At 48.0% G+C, this 18,472-nt stretch overlaps 1 protein-coding gene across 1 annotated transcript in view; it reads right to left on the bottom strand.

Annotated features, from left to right (window-relative positions):
* The window catches only part of LOC123752824 (alpha-2-macroglobulin-like), an 89,303-nt gene that overhangs the window by 45,088 nt on the left and 25,743 nt on the right, over positions 1 to 18,472 (bottom strand). Inside the window, exons 5-8 of the mRNA XM_069314670.1 lie at positions 16,866 to 16,923; positions 9,179 to 9,404; positions 7,636 to 7,864; positions 1,161 to 1,387 (exon numbers count right to left, since the gene is read on the bottom strand). Coding sequence (XP_069170771.1) covers positions 1,161 to 1,387; positions 7,636 to 7,864; positions 9,179 to 9,404; positions 16,866 to 16,923 — 740 coding nt within the window. The remainder of the gene's footprint in view (positions 1 to 1,160; positions 1,388 to 7,635; positions 7,865 to 9,178; positions 9,405 to 16,865; positions 16,924 to 18,472) is intronic.

Raw genomic sequence — 18,472 nt, 5'->3', positions numbered from 1 at the left:
CAAAACTAGCTCACGCCCGTTAATACTTATGGCCGGCACCAATCGGCTCGAAGCCTCTGCCAAGAGCCTGTTGCAGGTCAGTTCGGAGTGATGCACAAGGAACTGACTAACCTGGCAGGGATGGAGTCTGGGAGCCACCAGAACGAGGCGTTTTATTATATTCAATGATAGTTTTGTGGGAGGAGCCGCTTCATGGCTTCTTGAAGCTAACTAAAGAGCAGAAGGCAAACAAGGAACTAATCAGGGAGGATGAGGAGAAACGGCAGGTCTTAGGTCAAACAAGACCGACTGGGACCAGGAACTTTCACCAAATCCCCAGTGAGCACAATATCCAAGAGTGGTGCTGGTTCGACGATGCATCAGCATTATCAAAGTAAATTAAACGTTGATGACGTTGATTCGGCGCTGTTCTTGGATACTGAGCCCACTGTGTTGGGCCCACAAGACCCGGTTAAACCATGTAAACCTCTAAGCCCCAAAGTCCTCGACATTTTTAAAGAAAAAACTGCAGCCAAAGTTGCATATTTACGAATATCAGAGGCCTGAGGGCAGACCACAAGCTGCTTAGCTTTCCTGACACAAAGAACGGGATACCCAGGGAGTGGGGTCTGCCAACATAGCACCCACGAGGCAGAATCGGGAGCACGAAGACCTGCCAGGCATCAGTCATCTCGGGACCCCTCCGGGAACCACCTGAATCATTCTTGGCCAGAGAAGTAGAAGACAACAACCGAACAAACCGCCCACCAGTGACCAAAGAACAGAACCTCAGCCTGCAGAGGAGAGCATGAAGCTCCCCAACTCTGCAGCCTCATCTCCCCAGCCAGAGTGCATGCGGATTATCCATTACCTATGGATAATCTGCCATGCACTCTGGCAGGGGTAAAGGATAATCCCTATGCACTCAGGCTGGTAATGGAGTTCTTCACTCTGCCGCATTGCTCAAATTGATTTTATCATAGATATTATCACATAAAGATTATTTACTTGTGTATTATCATTATTATTATTATTATTATTATTATTATTATTATTATTATTATTATCATTATTATTATTATTATTATTATTATCATTATTATTATTATTATTATTATTAAAATCCTCATCATGACTTGAATGCTGATGAGTAGTGAGGAAAGAAGGAATATTTTGCTGACCTTCTGTTGATGGATGAATCTCCGGAGCCGCAGGGCTGCGAGTACTCATGGTCGACGAAGGCAGCTACGCTAATGTTGACTTCTCCGATCACCAGGGGTTTGATCCTCACTATGTGAACGACCTTGTCGTGTGCCGGGACACAAGAGCTACGCTTCCCGAGCACAATCTGCTCAGTCGCCTCCTCCAAGATCTGGTACTCCTCACTCTCCTGCACCCTCACAGACACCTAAACCAAGACAGTAGACACATAAGTATGAATGGCATCATTAATGTTTTGAGTGACTTGAAGCAGTTACCGCTCCAGGATGATCTGTGAATGGCATGACTTAAGTTAGAATGAGGAGGTTAGACATTATCGTAAGTCACTGTTAGAAGAAGGAGCAAAGCCTAACACAGTCTGTATCTCTGGAAGCCAGGAAGACTGTGTAGCACAGTCTGTGTCGCTGGAAGCCAGGAAGACTGTGTAGCACAGTCTGTGTCGCTGGACGCCAGGAAGACTGTGTAGCACAGTCTGTGTCGCTGGAAGCCTAGAAGACTGTACTCACCTAGTTGTGCTTGCGGGGGTTGAGCTCTGGCTCTTTGGTCCCGCCTCCCAACCGTCAATCAACAGGTGAACAGGATCCTGAGCCTATTGGGCTCTATCATAACTACATTTGAAACTGTGTATGGAGTCAGCCTCCACCACATCACTTACTAATGCATTCCATTTGTCAATCACTCTGACACTAAAAAGTTCTTTCTAATATCTCTGTGGCTCATTTGGGCACTCAGTTTCCACCTGTGTCCCATAGTGCGTGTGCCCCTTGTGTTAAATAGCCTGTCTTTATCAACCCTGTCGATACCCTTGAGAATCTTGAATGTGGTGATCATGTCCCCCCTAACTCTTCTGTCTTCCAACGAAGTGAGGTTTAATTCCCGTAGTCTCTCCTCGTAGTTCATTCCTCTCAGCTCGGGTACTAGTCTGGTGGCAAACCTTTGAACCTTTTCCGGTTTAGTGTTATGCTTGACTAGATATGGACTCCATGCTGGAGCCGCATACGCCAGGATTGGTCTGACATATGTGGTATATAATGTTCTGAAAAATTCCTTACACAAGTTTCTAAAGGCTGTTCTTATGTTAGCCACCTGGCATATGCTGCTGATGTTATCCTCTTGATATGAGCTTCAGGGGACAGGTCTGGCATGATATCAACCCCCTGGTCTTTCTCTCTCTCTGACTCTTGAAGTATTTCATCTCCCAAATGATACCTTGTACCTGGTCTCCTGCTTCCTACCCCTATCTTCATTACATTACATTTGCTTGGGTTAAACTCTAATAGCCATTTGTTCGACCATTCCTGCAGCTTGTCCAGGTCTTCCTGAAGCCTCAAGCTGTCCTCCTCTGTCTTAATCCTTCTCATAATTTTGGCGTCTTCAGTAAACATTGAGAGGAATGAGTTTATACCCTCTGGGAGATCTCTTACGTATATCAGAAAAAGGATAGGCCCAAGAACAGAGCCCTGTGGGACTCCACTGGTGACTTCACGCCATTCTGAGGTCTCACCCCTCACTGTAACTCTCTGCTTCCTATTGCTTAGGTACTCCCTTATCCACTGGAGCGTGCTACCAGTTACTCCTGCCTGTTTCTCCAGCTTATACATCAACCTTTTATGGGGTACTGTGTCAAAGGCTTTCCGACAGTCCAAAAAAATGCAGTCCGCCCACCCTTCTCTTTCTTGTTTAATCTTTGTCACCTGATCGTAGAATTCTATCAATCCTGTAAGGCAAGATTTACCCTCCCTGAACCCATGTTGATGGGTTGTCACAAAGTCTCTTCTCTCCAGATGTGTTACTAGGTTTCTTCTCACAATCTTCTCCATCACCTTGCATGGTATACAAGTTAAGGACACTGGCCTGTAGTTCAGTGCCTCTTGACTGTCACCCTTTTTGTATATTGGTACTACATTAGCAGTCTTCCATATTTCTGGTAGATCTCCCGTTTCCAGTGACCTACTATACACTATGGAGAGTGGCAAGCAAAGTGTTCCTGCACACTCTTTCAATACCCATGGTGAGATTCCGTCCGGCCCAACAGCTTCTCACATCCAGCTCCAATAGGTGCTTCTTAACCTCATCTCTTGTAATTTCGAACCTATCCAAGGTCACCTGGTTTGCTGCCACCTCTCCTAGCGCCGCGGCTTCTCCCTCTTCTATTGTAAAGACCTCCTGGAACCTTTGTTGAGTTCTTCACACACCTCTTTGTCATTCTCTGTGTACCTGTCCTCGCCCACCCTAAGTTTCATCACCTGTTCCTTCACTGTTGTCTTCCTCCTGATGTGACTGTGTAGTAGCTTTGGTTCGGTCTTGACTTTATTAGCTATATCATTTTCATACCTTTTCTCAGCTGCTCTTCTCACACTGACATACTCGTTCCTAGTTCTCTGGTATCTCACTCTACTTTCTGGTGTTCTGTTATTACGGAAGTTCCTCCATGCCCTCTTGTTCAGCTCTTTTGCTTTCATACATTCCTTATTAAACCACGGATTCTTCCTTTGCTTCTCTGGTTTTTCCTGTCGGGCTGGGACAAACCTGCTTACAGCCTCCTGACATTTTTGGATGACATAGTCTATCATGTCTTGTACGGACTTAGTTCCGAGTTCTGTGTCCCAATGTATATCCCATAGGAATTTATTCATTTCCTCATAGTTTCCCTTTCGGTACGCCAGCCCTTTGGTTCCCAGTTCTTTTTTGGGGGTGATAATTCCCAGCTCAACCAGGTACTCAAAGCTCAATACACTATGATCACTCATTCCCAAGGGGGATTCCAACTTAACTTCCCTTATATCCGACTCATTTAGGGTAAATATCAGATCAAGCAAGGCTGGTTCATCCCCTCCTCTCATTCTTGTCGGTCCCTTGACGTGTTGACTTAGAAAGTTTCTTGTTGCCACATCCAGCAGCTTAGCTCTCCATGTGGGTCTCTGTTCCCCCAATCTATCTTCCCATGGTTGAAGTCTCCCATGATTAGAAGTCTGGATCCGTTCCTGCTAGCCACAGAAGCTGCTCTCTCTATTATATTGATGGTGGCCAAGTTGTTTCTATCATATTCCTGTCTGGGTCTTCTGTCATTCGGTGGGGGGTTATATATGACTACTATAATAATTTTCTGTCCTCCAGTTGCTATGGTGCCTGAAATGTAGTCACTGAAACCTTCACAGTTCTGAATTACCAGTTCAGAATTGTTCTTCACAGTTCTTCGAAACTCCAACCTTCTCTTAGTAGCAGAGCTACAGCACCTCCTCCTCTCCCTTCTCTCTCTTTCCTCACTACATAGTAGCCCTGTGGAAACACTGCGTTTGTTATGATTTTCGTTAACTTTGTTTTTGTGAGTACTATTATGTCTGAGTTTTCTTCTAGTGCCCATTCTTCAAGTTTACTTGTTTTATTTGATATCCCATCTATGTTAGTGTACATCGCCTTGAAGCTCACTTTCTTCTGTTCATTTTCATGTCCCTTTCTTGGCAAGCATTCTGCTGGTGTGGGAAGCTGTTCTGTGGGTGAGAGGATCTGTGAGGTGGTTTGCAGAGTCTCAGAGGATTTTGGGGTGGGGGGTGGGGGGTTTAAGGGAAGGGGGGACAGGTATGGTGTGGTTTAAGGAGGTAGGGGGGACATGGAGGATACGGGGTGAGGGGGGAGGAGGGATAGGGAGGGTATGGGATGAAGGGGGAGGGGGGACAGGGGGAAAAAGGTGGGAGGGGGGACATGATGGGAATGAGGAAGGGGTGTCAGGGTCAGAATGGGGTGAGGGGGAGGGAGAGTTGGGTGGGAGCAGGTAGGGTGAAGGGAAGGGAGGGTTTCTATGCAGAGGGGGGTGGTGGTGTGGCCCTCCCCTCTGGTGTTGCTGGGATGCTGGTTTTGGGTTCTCCTCTTGTCTCTGGGACTGTTGTGCTAAGGGCTGTGATTTCCTGGTTTGCTCCTCTCTCCCTGCGCTTTCTCCTTGCCTCTGCTGCCCTGGCTCTCTCCTCCTTCGTCCTGTCCCTCTGCAGGAATACTTTTTTGTATCCCTCCATATGCTGCAGACGATTCTTCCTTTTGAGAATGTCCTCCTTCGTGGTTTCGTTTGTAAACACCACCTTTAAATGTCGGTTTCTGTTCTTGTTGTACCAGCCCAACCAGAAAACCTTCTCTATGTTATGTACAGCCCCTTCCATCTGTAACCCCTTCAGTAGCCCATGTACTGCCTCTCTATCCTTGCCATTTCATTCTTGCCTGTTGTCATTCTTGCCAGATCCTTCCTGTTCTTTGATGACTACAACTACCACTGATCTTTTTTTCTCTCCAGCAGTTGAGTGGTGCACCTTGCTGCTTCCTGTGACGTAGATGCTTGCATCGCTACCTCCCTCACTGTGTCCATTGCTTCTGAGCTCTTTTTCAGTATATCCGCAAATGTATCAGGTACAGAGGCATTTCCTTCCAATGTAACATTCCCACCTTCCCTTTAGATGATAATCTGATGCTCAGTCTCTTTATTTTTCTCTGTGAGAGATTTGATCTCCTCCCTTGCTGATGCTAGCTCACTTTGCAGATTGTTAATTGTAATCCACATTTCATTCATCTCCCTCCTGAATTCCTCTAGAACTTGGGTTAGCAATTCCTTTGTTTGATCTCCCTGGCTGCTTCCCGTCTCCCTGTTGCGGCCTCCTGCCATTTTGTCCCTTGTCAAGAGAGAGAGAGAGAGCAAGAGAGCAAGAAAGAGAGCAAAAGAGAGCAAGAGAGAGCGAACAAGAGAGAGAGAGCAAGAGAGAGAGAGAGCAAGAGAGAGAGAGCAAGAGAGAGAGAGAGCAAGAGAGAGAGAGAGAGAGAGAGAGAGAGAACGTGTGTGCGCTTGGGATGGGGTTACTAGGAGGCGAGGTGTTCAGCTTACAGCAGGTAAGAGAGGGGGGTGGATTATGAGAGGTTTTATCTCCTTTCCACAAAAGGTGTTAATCCCTTCTAGCCTGTGTGTGTGTGTGTGTGCATACATACGTGGGCTTGAATGCGTGCGTGCGTGCTTGTGCGTGCGTGTGCATGCATGCGTGCGTTTACGTGTGTCACTAGTTCCCAGAAGCGGTAACTTCTACCCAGAATGAGCCTGTAACGGTTCTATTGTTACGTAAAGTATGGTGACAAATAAACACAGACACTAAGATACTATATATATATTTGGTCGAATATACAGAAGTACACAGGTGATACTTTGGTGTGAGTTGAGCGCACTGAGCGTCGGTACAGTATCTCGCAAGTGTCTGCTCTAGACCACACTTGAAAGTAGACTAGCCAATGTTCGCTACTCCGCTGCTTAAATGCTCGGGCAACACCTCACCGTGTTGCCCGGGCAACGCCTCACCTCATTCATCTCCAAAGGTTGACAGGAATATTAACAATGCATTTGGAGCGAGTATATTATTGGGATAATCTACTCGCTACAAGCCACACCGAGATTTTAAATATATATAGTATCCTGAACAAGAATTTGATAATATTTTACCTCACACTGTACACCTGATTACTTGACCAGAGAGGGGGGGGGGGTACATACCAGTATGATTCCCGCTCACACAACTAGATGAGTAATGATGTATGGTTGACGATGGTGCTCAGTCGTCGCCTTTCCACTTGGTGATTCTCTAAGTGCTAGTAGATTGACGATGTCGATTCTTTTCTACACAAATCTCTGGAGTCACAGTCACCACCCAAAAAACACAGTCAGCAGTTCCATGGCTGGCCGTCCCACCTGGCCGTCAGGTCAGGTCAGGTCAGGTCACTACTCGGTCCTCCACGCTGTATGCACCGGTGATTCCACTAGCTAAATTTTTTTTTTTTGCACTATCGCTAGCGATATGACTATGCTATGTAGCACCCTGCTAGCTACACACTGCAAGAGGTGTGATCTAGCCTCAATAATCCTTTAATGTCCCGAGAAATTGACGAATTTCCGCGTACCTCGCTAATCGCGTGTGTCTTCTACCGTCGCTGGCCTACTACCCGTCGCTGTGTGTGTGTGTGTGTGTGTGTGTGTGTGTGTGTGTGTGTGTGTGTGTGTTTGCGTGTGTGTGTGTGTGTGTTCACCTAGTTGTGTTTTGCGAGGGTTAAGCTTTGCTCTTTCGGCCCGCCTCTCAACTGTCAATCAACTGTTTACTAACTACTTTTTTTCCCGACCACACACACACACACACACCTAAGGAAGCAGCCCGTAACAGCTGACTAACTCCCAGGTACCTATTTACTGCTAGGTAATAGGGGCATTCAGGGTGAAAGAAACTTTGCCCATTTGTTTCTGCCTCGTGCAGGAATCGAACCCGCGCCACAGAATTACGAGTCCTGCGCGCTATCCACCAGGCTACGAGGCCCCGTGTGTGTGTGTGTGTGTGTGTGTGTGTGTGTGTGTGTGTGTGTGTGTGTGTGTGTGTGTGTGTGAGTGTTGATGGCAAGTCAGAGATAAAGAGGCGGACTTACAGGTATGGGTTGGTCGAGGTAGTTGAAGACAGACATCTTGACGGGGAGGATCTCTCCACGCTTGAGAGAGGGGGGAAGGGTGAGGTCGACGAAGAAGGGGGTGAAGGTGGTGATGGACTTCCTCTGGGAGAGTCCTACACCCTTCTGTGGGTGGGCACACACGGCCTTGCCCACCCACTGTGTGATGGTGTCCGGTACAGTCACCTGCTGGGTGCTCACGCCTGACGACCTGCCAACAACCACACTCAACACTAATTATTACATTTACACCTTTATGCCAAAACTGTAACCAAGTTCATAATTATTCCAACACTGATTATATATTCCGATTTCAATTATTACTGAGATCTCCCAGTAGAAGTGATGATTAGTGAAGGAGTGTTCATCATCCTCATCATACTTACGCATCTCAGGAGGCCGTGATTTACGCTGCACCAATTGCTCATCACCCTCCAGTTACAGTACAACAATTGACCATCACGTGCAACTCCACACAGTCAATCAGCTCCTCCACCAACCGACACGTCGACAGCCTTCCCCTCCACCTACCGACATGTTGACAACCAGCTCCTCCACCCACCGACATGTCGACAACCAGCCCCTCCACCCACCGACACGTCGACAACCAGCCCCTCCTCCCACCGACATGTTGACAACCAGCTCCTCCACCCACCGACATGTTGACAACCAGCCCCTCCACCCACCGACACGTCGACACCCAGCCCCTCCACCCACCGACACGTCGACAACCAGCCCCTCCACCTACCGACATGTTGACAACCAGCCCCTCCACCCACCGACACGTCGACACCCAACCCCTCCACCCACCGACACGTCGTCAACCAGCCCCTCCACCCACCGACACTTCGACACCCAACCCCTCCACCCACCGACACGTCGACAACCAGCCCCTCCACCCACCGACACCCAACCCCTCCACCCACCGACATGTCGACAACCAGCCCCTCCACCCACCGACACCCAGCCCCTCCACCCACCGACACGTCGACACCCAGCCCCTCCACCCACCGACACGTCGTCAACCAGCCCCTCCACCCACCGACACGTCGACAACCAGCCCCTCCACCCACCGACACGTCGACAGCCAGCCCCTCCACCCACCGACACCAAACCCCTCCACCCACCGACACGTCGACAGCCAACCCCTCCACCCACCGACACGTCGACAGCCAGCCCCTCCACCCACCGACACCCAACAACTCCACCCACCGACACGTCGACAGCCAACCCCTCCACCCACCGACACGTCGATAACCAGCCCCGCCACCCACCGATAAACAGTGCATGAATGCGTGACACTAGAGGAAGATAAGTGTGAAGTTCTTTAAGTAAGTGGAATGAAATGTCAGTTGTCGTGTTCTGCATGAAAGTGGATTATAATGCATTCTGGATTTGAACATTTGCTGGAAACCTTTGGAAATAAAGACCAAATACAGCCCCCAATATGGTCTGTGAAGATCAGTGTTCACAGACAAACAAAACGGAACACCTTCACACCTAAATCTATAAGCTGGAGACTTACGGGACAACGATGATGTCCCAGAGCCAAGTCTCCGGGAAATTGGTCCTAGGAACATCTGGCTGTTGTTCGCTGCCTTTCTTACTGGCGCTGTCTGTGGCGAAGGCCGGCGGGGGTGACTGAGGCCGGGCGGCGGCGGGCGCAATATCACCAGCGAGGCCGCTACCAAAACCACCCACATGTGCACCTACACTCAATAGGTACAAAACCTCTGAATAGGGACGACGCTCTGTAAAGTGAAGAGTTTTTATGTTCATCAGATGATTCAAGTTAAGTAATTACCCCCACCTCTCTAATATAATTGAGGCGAGAGCCGGCGTGTCTCGGGTCTCCCAGCACAGCCCAGCTAGCATATACTTCACAAGCAACACTGTCTCCACCACCACACATTTCCTGCCCTCCTCAGGCAGGCGGTCACATATCAACCATACTTACACTCCATTATAATTTATTCATATATTGTTATTTTATTTTAATAAATATTTGTTAAAAAGTTGCAGATAACACACACTTTTTCTTTTAACACACAAAACATTATTTCGCTCAACGTTAATATTTTATTTATTTTTACTAAATACGTAATTGAAGTGTTTTCGCTTCCCCGTTCATCAAGGACCAGCAGCTGGCGCTGTTTTTGTTGATAATCCATGTTGGTGTCACTAATTAACATTTACCTTATGCGTACAGCGTTGTGCACCTACACCACGGTAGTGTGCACAACACTAGCAGGGGTAACATGTGCACCTACACCGCGGTAGTGTGCACAACACTAGCAGGGGTAACATGTGCACCTACACCACGGTAGTGTGCACAACACTAGCAAGGGTAACATGTGCACCTACACCACGGTAGTGTGCACAACACTAGCAGGGGTAACATGTGCACCTACACCACGGTAGTGTGCACAACACTAGCAGGGGTAACATGTGCACCTACACCAAGGTAGTGTGCACAACACTAGCAGGGGTAACATGTGCACCTACACCACGGTAGTGTGTACAACACTAGCGGGGGATAACATGTGCACCTACACCACGGTAGTGTGCACAACACTAGCAGGGGTAACATGTGCACCTACACCACGGTAGTGTGCACAACACTAGCAGGGATAACATGTGCACCTACACCACGGTAGTGTGCACAACACTAGCAGGGGTAACACCATGTGCACCTACACCACGGTAGTGTGCACAACACTAGCAGGGGTAACATGTGCACCTACACCACGGTAGTGTGTACAACACTAGCGGGGGATAACATGTGCACCTACACCACGGTAGTGTGCACAACACTAGCAGGGGTAACATGTGCACCTACACCACGGTAGTGTGCACAACACTAGCAGGGATAACGTGCACCTACACCACGGTAGTGTGCACAACACTAGCAGGGGTAACACCATGTGCACCTACACCACGGTAGTGTGCACAACACTAGCAGGGGTAACATGTGCACCTACACCACGGTAGTGTGCACAACACTAGCAGGGGTAACATGTGCACCTACACCAGCGTAGTGTGCACAACACTAGCAGGGATAACATGTGCACCTACACCACGGTAGTGTGCACAACACTAGCGGGGGTAACATGTGCACCTACACCAGCGTAGTGTGCACAACACTAGCAGGGATAACATGTGCACCTACACCACGGTAGTGTGCACAACACTAGCAAGGGTAACATGTGCACCTACACCAGCGTAGTGTGCACAACACTAGCAGGGGTATCATCATGTGCACCAACACCACAGACCCAAGCCTCCAGTCTGAGTCAGCATATCAAATCACTCTGGTCATTAAGAGAGTAATTGCTAAACATTTGCTCATGTTAATGTGGACTAACATTACTGAGCTTGAAGCAAACAAAAGTGTAATTTTATCACTTATATTATCTAACAAACAATCGCTATAACAGAGATTGTTGGAGACACTTATGTCCGCGATGGACATGTGACACATTTATTGTGTTCGTGTAAGACTTCAAATACTTGATTCCTTCGATATTTGTACATCTATGACTGGGAGGAAAAAAATGCTTAAAAATCGTATAAATTGCTTGTTTCGAATTGAGGCTGTGAAATGTTTCTGCATTCTATCTATGTTAAGTTTATTCTGTTCAAGCGTGTGAGAACTCGAGGATCAGCTAAAATTTGTCTTTGAGTTTGACTTAATATATTATTATTATTATTACTAGTATATAAATTTCAGGCTTTTTACTTAGAGCTGATATATAAATATAAATTTACATGTTAACAGTTGTAAAATCTAAATGGACAACTAATGTGCATTTCAAATTTGTGATTTAATACTTCCGAATTCTATTACATGCTGAATATGATGTGATTTTATGGAAGTAGGAGGAGAAAGGTGCTCCTGGTCTTGTTTGGCAGTAAATATGCTGTACAAATAACAGTGCAAAATATTTGTAGCAATACAGACAGTTACAATCATGTAACACTTACAATTAGAAGTCTGAGAAAAACTGCTTGTTACGGCCCTCTCGGGTCGCAACCGGGTTCTTTCTCTGATGTTGTTAGAGGTAGGGTATCCGGCCCCAAGCTAGTAGTGGCTTTCAAGGGATGTGATCCGTAACGCAAGTAAATTAAAGGAAAAGGGAGACAAAGACAAAAGCTTAATAATATAATTATTACCGTCACCATAAATAATATATATAAAAGGTTACACGGGGGAGGGGTATAAACACTATTGTACAACGTTGTCTTCTTCTGAAGACTCTGGACGTTCACGGTGCTCAACGATGCTAAGCTCTTGGTCCTCTTGTGGCCTCACTATGAATCCTTCGATCCTCTTGAGTCTACCCTGGCCACAGGCCAGCCAAATCACAGTTCCACTGGGGGCACCATCGTGGAGGCCGTCAACCACAAATCCAGCCTGGCGCTGGCAGGTTGCAATCAGCAATGCTGGTTAGGCCACTCCACGACCGATACTAGGGTAGCGAGCCCTAGTCAGGAGCCTCGTGTGATCCCACAGATCACTCTCCTCACCACAACACCCCAGTGGTTAAGCGTCTCCACCAGTCAGTCCCGGGTACAACAATCCCTCAGCTGCCACATCACAGGCAGGCTAACACCTCAGTGTTCATCCGGGGGGTGACTCACAGCTGCTGCAGCAAATACTTGGAGACAAGACGGCTGCCTTGGGTAGACTGATCCCACTTCCATTACAGCAGTCCCAGGTCGACTCTGTAATCAGACACGTCATCAGTACCGGTTACACTCTAGGGCATTTCACTTACCGGCTTAGACACAAACGCCCACCTATCCACTCCATAGATGGCGTTGCTGTCTAAGCGCCACCTCACCAGAGGTCAGCAGCGGCTGTGTTATGAGCTGATCAGGACGGGAAACTAGCCCTTGTGGCTGGTATTTCTCGTCCTTACTAGATGGCGCCGTCCATTTGGAGGGGGTTTCGGGAGCTGACCCACAGATGGCGCGGTCGTCACTGCTCCGTGCTCGGACGCTGGGCTCCGGTCCGTAACACCTCCCCACCAAAAAGAATTTGGTTTGGGGTTCTATAAAGAAAAACACAAACCAAATTAGTACGTGGATACAACTCCACACGGACTCACGTACACTATAAACTGGAGTGATGAGGCTGTCTTGTCCACAGAACTGTCCTAAGGAGAAACCCTGGCACAATGGAAACTTGAAGATAGAAGACAATGACCTGCCTGATGTAATCTTCCACACTTCCACTGCGATGTCAAGCAGGGGCTTAATCTCAAGTGTTCTGAGTAAGGACTGGTATAAACACGACCTGGGGCGACTCGACACTTCCCTGTGTCGTGGCACCGATGATGGCTGGTTACAGACGGCATTTCTAGTACCGGTACGGTAGTCCTTCAGGGAGACGGGAACCTGGAATACAGGGGTCTGATAATTTAGAGTGATAGTGATAGTTAAATCAGTACTCACAGCATATTCCTCTACTAGGCCCACACCTAGTCCCAACAGGGCTGCTCGTACATCGAGGATGACATTCGCTCTGCCACCGTCAGGTCGACCAACGTTCCATATAACGCTGCGTTTAGGCTCAGCAATCACGCGGGGGGTGTCATCCTGTCGGAAACAGTTACTCATAATTTCACATCTCGTACCTCCTGTATCTACCATCACCTTCCAGGTCCCTTCTTTGACTGCACTACTCACAGTGCACGTCTCCAATCCCTGGGGTCTCTTCACGATGTTCATGGGAGCCATCATCCGTCGGGTCGTCCACTGGTCCTTACTGAGAGCACACACGAGAATAAAACAAAATACCGCTAAGAAACATTTGGTTACCTCAGGGATAAGTTTCACGAGCCTGAAATGTCCATAGCCAGCTATATCCATTAGCCTGGTTTGGACCGAAGAGGGCTCTAGAACCTTCACACATACCTCACATACCTCCGACGTCTGGGGAATCTCTGGCTAGTTCAATGAACGCTGTACCTTGCCATACCGCAAGTACACATCCGCCTTCGCTCCAGACTCTTTGGTATCCTTGGGTACCTGCACACGAGACTTCTCTCCATGCTCAGTTGCCTCTGCCATCGTAACCTCATGTTCCTTATTGGGAGAAGAATCAGGAGACTCTGCTAGGATGCTGTCAATCTGTAGGTGAGAGGAAGGATTAAACATTTTATCTGATTCCGGGTCTGACTGTACCTGGACATTACCACTGCCTGCCGTTACCTCAGACCTTGCTGTTCCGGCCGACTCGTCCACAATCTTGGGATGATTGGTGCTCCAATCTGTCACCAAGTCGTTGGCTAGTATCACGTCAATCCCAGCTATAGGTAGGGTATCGACTACTGCCAACGCACATGTGCCGCTGAAGTAAGGCGAGTCGAGATGTATCGGCACTAAAGGGGCGATGTACTGCGTCCTCAAAAACCCAACCAGGATAACCTCTTGTCTCCCATCCACACTCACTCCCTCGGGTAACGAGTTTCTCACGATCAGGGACTGGGCTGCTCCACTATCTCTGAGCACTACTACCGATCTACCAGTATGATCACTCGTTACATACCCGCCTGAAGTGTGTGGGGAAAACAATCTTGGTTCTCCCTGCGTAGTCGTAGACTGGCTTCCTGCTGGTAGTGTCACACAGTTCATCAACATCACCTCCCTACGAGCGCCGTTACCTCTTCTGCCTCGGTACATAGCAGCTACATGCCCTTTCTGCCCACAAGTCCAACACACCATATTCCTCCTCGGACTGTTAAGACTAGTCCTTCGAGGGCTACTTGGGAGCGTCTTCTCAGCGCTTCGTGGGACGGGTCTCTCTTCTTCCTGACTAGGCTTGTCAAACCGGCGTGGGTAATTCCTCGGGACGTACTTAGCAGAAGGCCTATGCGTCAGGATGTATTCCTCAGCCATGGTGGCTGCCGCACTCAAGGTCTCTACCTGCTGCTCTTCTAAGTATGTCTTGAGGTCTCCAGACAAACAATCCTTGAAGTCCTCTAACAGTATGAGCTGCTCGAGGTCTTCTTTGGTCTCCACCTTCCGAGAGGCACACCATTCCTGGAAAAGCCGCTCCTTGATTGTGGCGAATTCGGTGAAAGTGTGCTCTGAGGTCTTCTTCAGGTTTCTAAACTTTTGCCTGTACGCCTCAGGTACCAATTGGTACGCCATGAGCACGACCTTCTTCACCTTGTCATAATCGCCGGAGTCGTCAAGGGACAACGTGGAGTAGACGATTTGGGCCTTCCCAGTCAAGACTGACTGTATCATGATGGCCCAATTCTCCCTTGGCCACTCCAAAGAGGCAGCGACTTTCTCGAAGGCCACAAAGAACTTCGACACTTCCTTCTCATTGAATTTTGGGACCATTTTGATGTTCCTTACCGGATCGAAAACACTTGTTTCCATTCTTTGCCTCCCACCACCTAACTGCAATACTTCTAGTTCATGTTGTCTCTGTCTTTCTTTTTCTTCTCTCTCTCGCTGTTTCTCTTCCCTTTCTCGCTCTTCTCTTCTTTCTTCTCGTTCTAATTCTAAACGCCTTATCTCTAATTCTTTATCTTGTCTCTCTCTTTCCATTTCTAATTTCTTCCATTCTATCTCGCGATTTATTTCCAAGGCACGCATTTTGACTGTTAGCAAGCTAATATTCAGCTCACCTGCATCGCTGTCAATGTCGCTGCCTTTATCTTCCTTTTCAGTGGAAGCTATTTCTTCACTTTTTGTACCTTGTGCCTCGCCTTCCTGTTTTTCCTCGGCCTTCAAATGCCGGTGAACCTTGGACAAGATCTCCACACGGGAATCACTGGCACGGATCTTGATCTCCAGGTAGGCACTCACCAGTACGAGTTCCTGTTTGCCCAGATATTTCAATCTGGCAAGACAGTCCTCCCTGTTCAGAAAAGCCAGAACATCGTCCAGATCGTCTATGGTCGCTTTTTCCACCATCGTCACTTGGTACACTAGCACTTAACACACCGCTTCACTTTAGCACTTGGCGCACCGAGTACTGTTCTACGTCAATATTGCACTTAGCCACTCCGAGCACCGCACAGGACGTTTAACGTCCTAATAGTCCTCACCACCCCTGTCAAACATACTTGACAAGGGGTCGGATCCCGCTGGGGATGCCAATTATGTTACGGCCCTCTCGGGTTGCAACCGGGTTCTTTCTCTGATGTTGTTAGAGGTAGGGTATCCGGCCCCAAGCTAGTAGTGGCTTTCAAGGGATGTTATCCGTAACGCAAGTAAATTAAAGGGGAAGGGAGACAAAGACAAAAACTTAATAATATAATTATTACTGTCACCATAAATAATATATAAAAGGTTACACAGGGGAGTGGTATAAACACTATTGTACAACGTAGTCTTCTTCTGAAGACTCTGGACGTTCACGGTGCTCAACAATGCTAAGCTCTTGGTCCTCTTGTGGCCTCACTATGAATCTTTCGATCCTCTTGAGTCTACCCTGGCCACAGGTCAGCCAAATCACAGTTCCACTGGGGGCACCGTCGTGGAGGCCATCAACCACAAATCCAGCTTGGCGCTGGCAGGTTGCAATCAGCAACGCTGGTTAGGCCATTCCACGACCGATACTAGGGTAGCGAGCCCTAGTCAGGAGCCTCGTGTGATCCCACAGATCACTCTCCTCACCACAACACCCCAGTGGTTAAGCGTCTCCACCAGTCAGTCCCGGGTACAACAATCCCTCAGCTGCCACGTCACAGGCCGGCTAACACCTCAGTATTCATCCGGGGGGTGACTCACAGCTGCTGCAGCAAATACTTGGAGACAAGACGGCTGCCTTGGATAGACTGATCCCACTTCCATTACAGCAGTCCCAGGTCGACTCTGTAATCAGACACGTCATCAGTACCGGTTACACTCTAGGGCATTTCACTTACCGGCTTAGACACAAACGCCCACCTATCCACTCCATAGATGGCGTTGCTGTCTAAGCGCCACCTCACCAGAGGTCAGCAGCGGCTGTGTTATGAGCTGATCAGGACGGGAAACTAGCCCTTGTGGCTGGTATTTCTCGTCCTCACTAGATGGCGCCGTCCATTTGGAGGGGGTTTCGGGAGCTGACCCACAGATGGCGCGGTCGTCACTGCTCTGTGCTCGGACGCTGGTCTCGGGTCCGTAACACAGCTGAATGATAAAATAAATATTGATAATTTTGACATTGGGAAGAGAGGCCGTTGATGAAGAGAAGTGAACATTACCTTCCTCACACGGTCTCGTCTCTAGTGTCAAGTCGCTGAAGACGAACAAACCAGAGTTCTGAAAAACAAATTAAAGAATTAATACATGTTTTACAATGGCAGAAAGGCATCACAAATAACGGAGACTATAAGAACTATATTTATTACAAAACTTACCAAGAACATCAATACCAATAATAATTCAAACGATAATGTCAAGAAACTTCACTAACTGCTAGAAAGTTAAGCTGTATAATATATCTGGCATTGTCTCCAGTTGCTTTAATACGAATCAATGCTACTATTAGTACGTCCTTCACACGATGATAACTGAATATTAGGCAAGACTCGAGGTCAGCAAAGACCCAAGCAAGAGCTTCCAGGAGGTCAGCAAAGACCCAAGCAAGAGCTTCCAGGAGGTCAGCAAAGACCCAAGCAAAAGCTTCCAGGAGGTCAGCAAAGACCCAAGCAAGAGCTTCCAGGAGGTCAGCAAAGACCCAAACAAGAGCTTCCAGGGGGTCAGCAAAGACCCAAACAAGAGCTTCCAGGAGGTCAGCAAAGACCCAAGCAAGAGCTTCCAGGAGGTCAGCAAAGACCCAAGCAAGAGCTTTCAGGAGGTCAGCAAAGACCCAAGCAAGAGCTTCCAGGAGGTCAGCAAAAGACCCAAGCAAGAGCTTCCAGGAGGTCAGCAAAAACCCAAGCAAGAGCTTCCCGGAGGTCAGCAAAGACCCAAGCAAGAGCTTCCAGGAGGTCAGCAAAGACCAAAGCAAGAGCTTCCGGGAGGTCGATGATGACCCAAGCAAGAGCTTCCAGGAGGTCTGTGATAAACCAAGCAAGAGCTTCCAGGAGGTCAGTGATGAACCAAGGAAGAGCTTCCAGGAGGTCAGCGATGAACCAAGCAAGAGCTTCCAGGAGGTCAGCGATGAACCAAGCAAGAGCTTCCAGGAGGTAAGCGATGAACCAAGCAAGAGCTTCCAGGAGTTAAGCGATGAACCAAGCAAGAGCTTCCAGGAGGTAAGCGATGAACCAAGAAAGAGCTTCCAGGAAAAATGTACAATACCGTTCCAGCACTCGCCACCTGAAGATGTGAACATACACGAGACCACTCTCAAGGAAGTCATTGTAGCTGCAGCAAAGCAATTCCAGTCATCATCCCAGATAATACAAAACGAAAGAATTATTTGTTCTACAGTTAAGAAGTTAAAGAGGAAGAGCTGAGTCAACATCTTTAGAAAGCCTCTGAAAGAAAGAAGAACTCTGCTAAGAGCAGTGATATCTGAAGCAAGATAGTTTCTAAAGAGATGAAGGAACCAAAGATAGTTTGAGTGGTGTCAAATTCTAAATGAACATAATAGTCTTGGAGAGACATGAGGCCAGATTAAAGCCATATCAGTGTGACCATTCCGACCACAGACATATATTCAACCATTACAAGAGGCTGAGACACTTCCTCTCCAATTTCCAGAGAGAGCAGCTTAAACATCAGCGTACTGCAACGGTCAGAACAAGTAAATCATGAGAGGTTGACAGCCAATCATGAGAACATAGCTAGATTCAACGAATGAGGCACTCCCTTCACCAAACAAGAAGGTTCTCCCGCTGGAGAATAAGCCATATTGGACGCTATA

Source organism: Procambarus clarkii, chromosome 79, assembly GCF_040958095.1.
Source record: "Procambarus clarkii isolate CNS0578487 chromosome 79, FALCON_Pclarkii_2.0, whole genome shotgun sequence".
NCBI lineage: Eukaryota > Metazoa > Arthropoda > Malacostraca > Decapoda > Cambaridae > Procambarus > Procambarus clarkii.
Note: the sequence above shows the minus strand (reverse complement) of the source record. Positions and strands in the feature narration are given on the sequence as shown.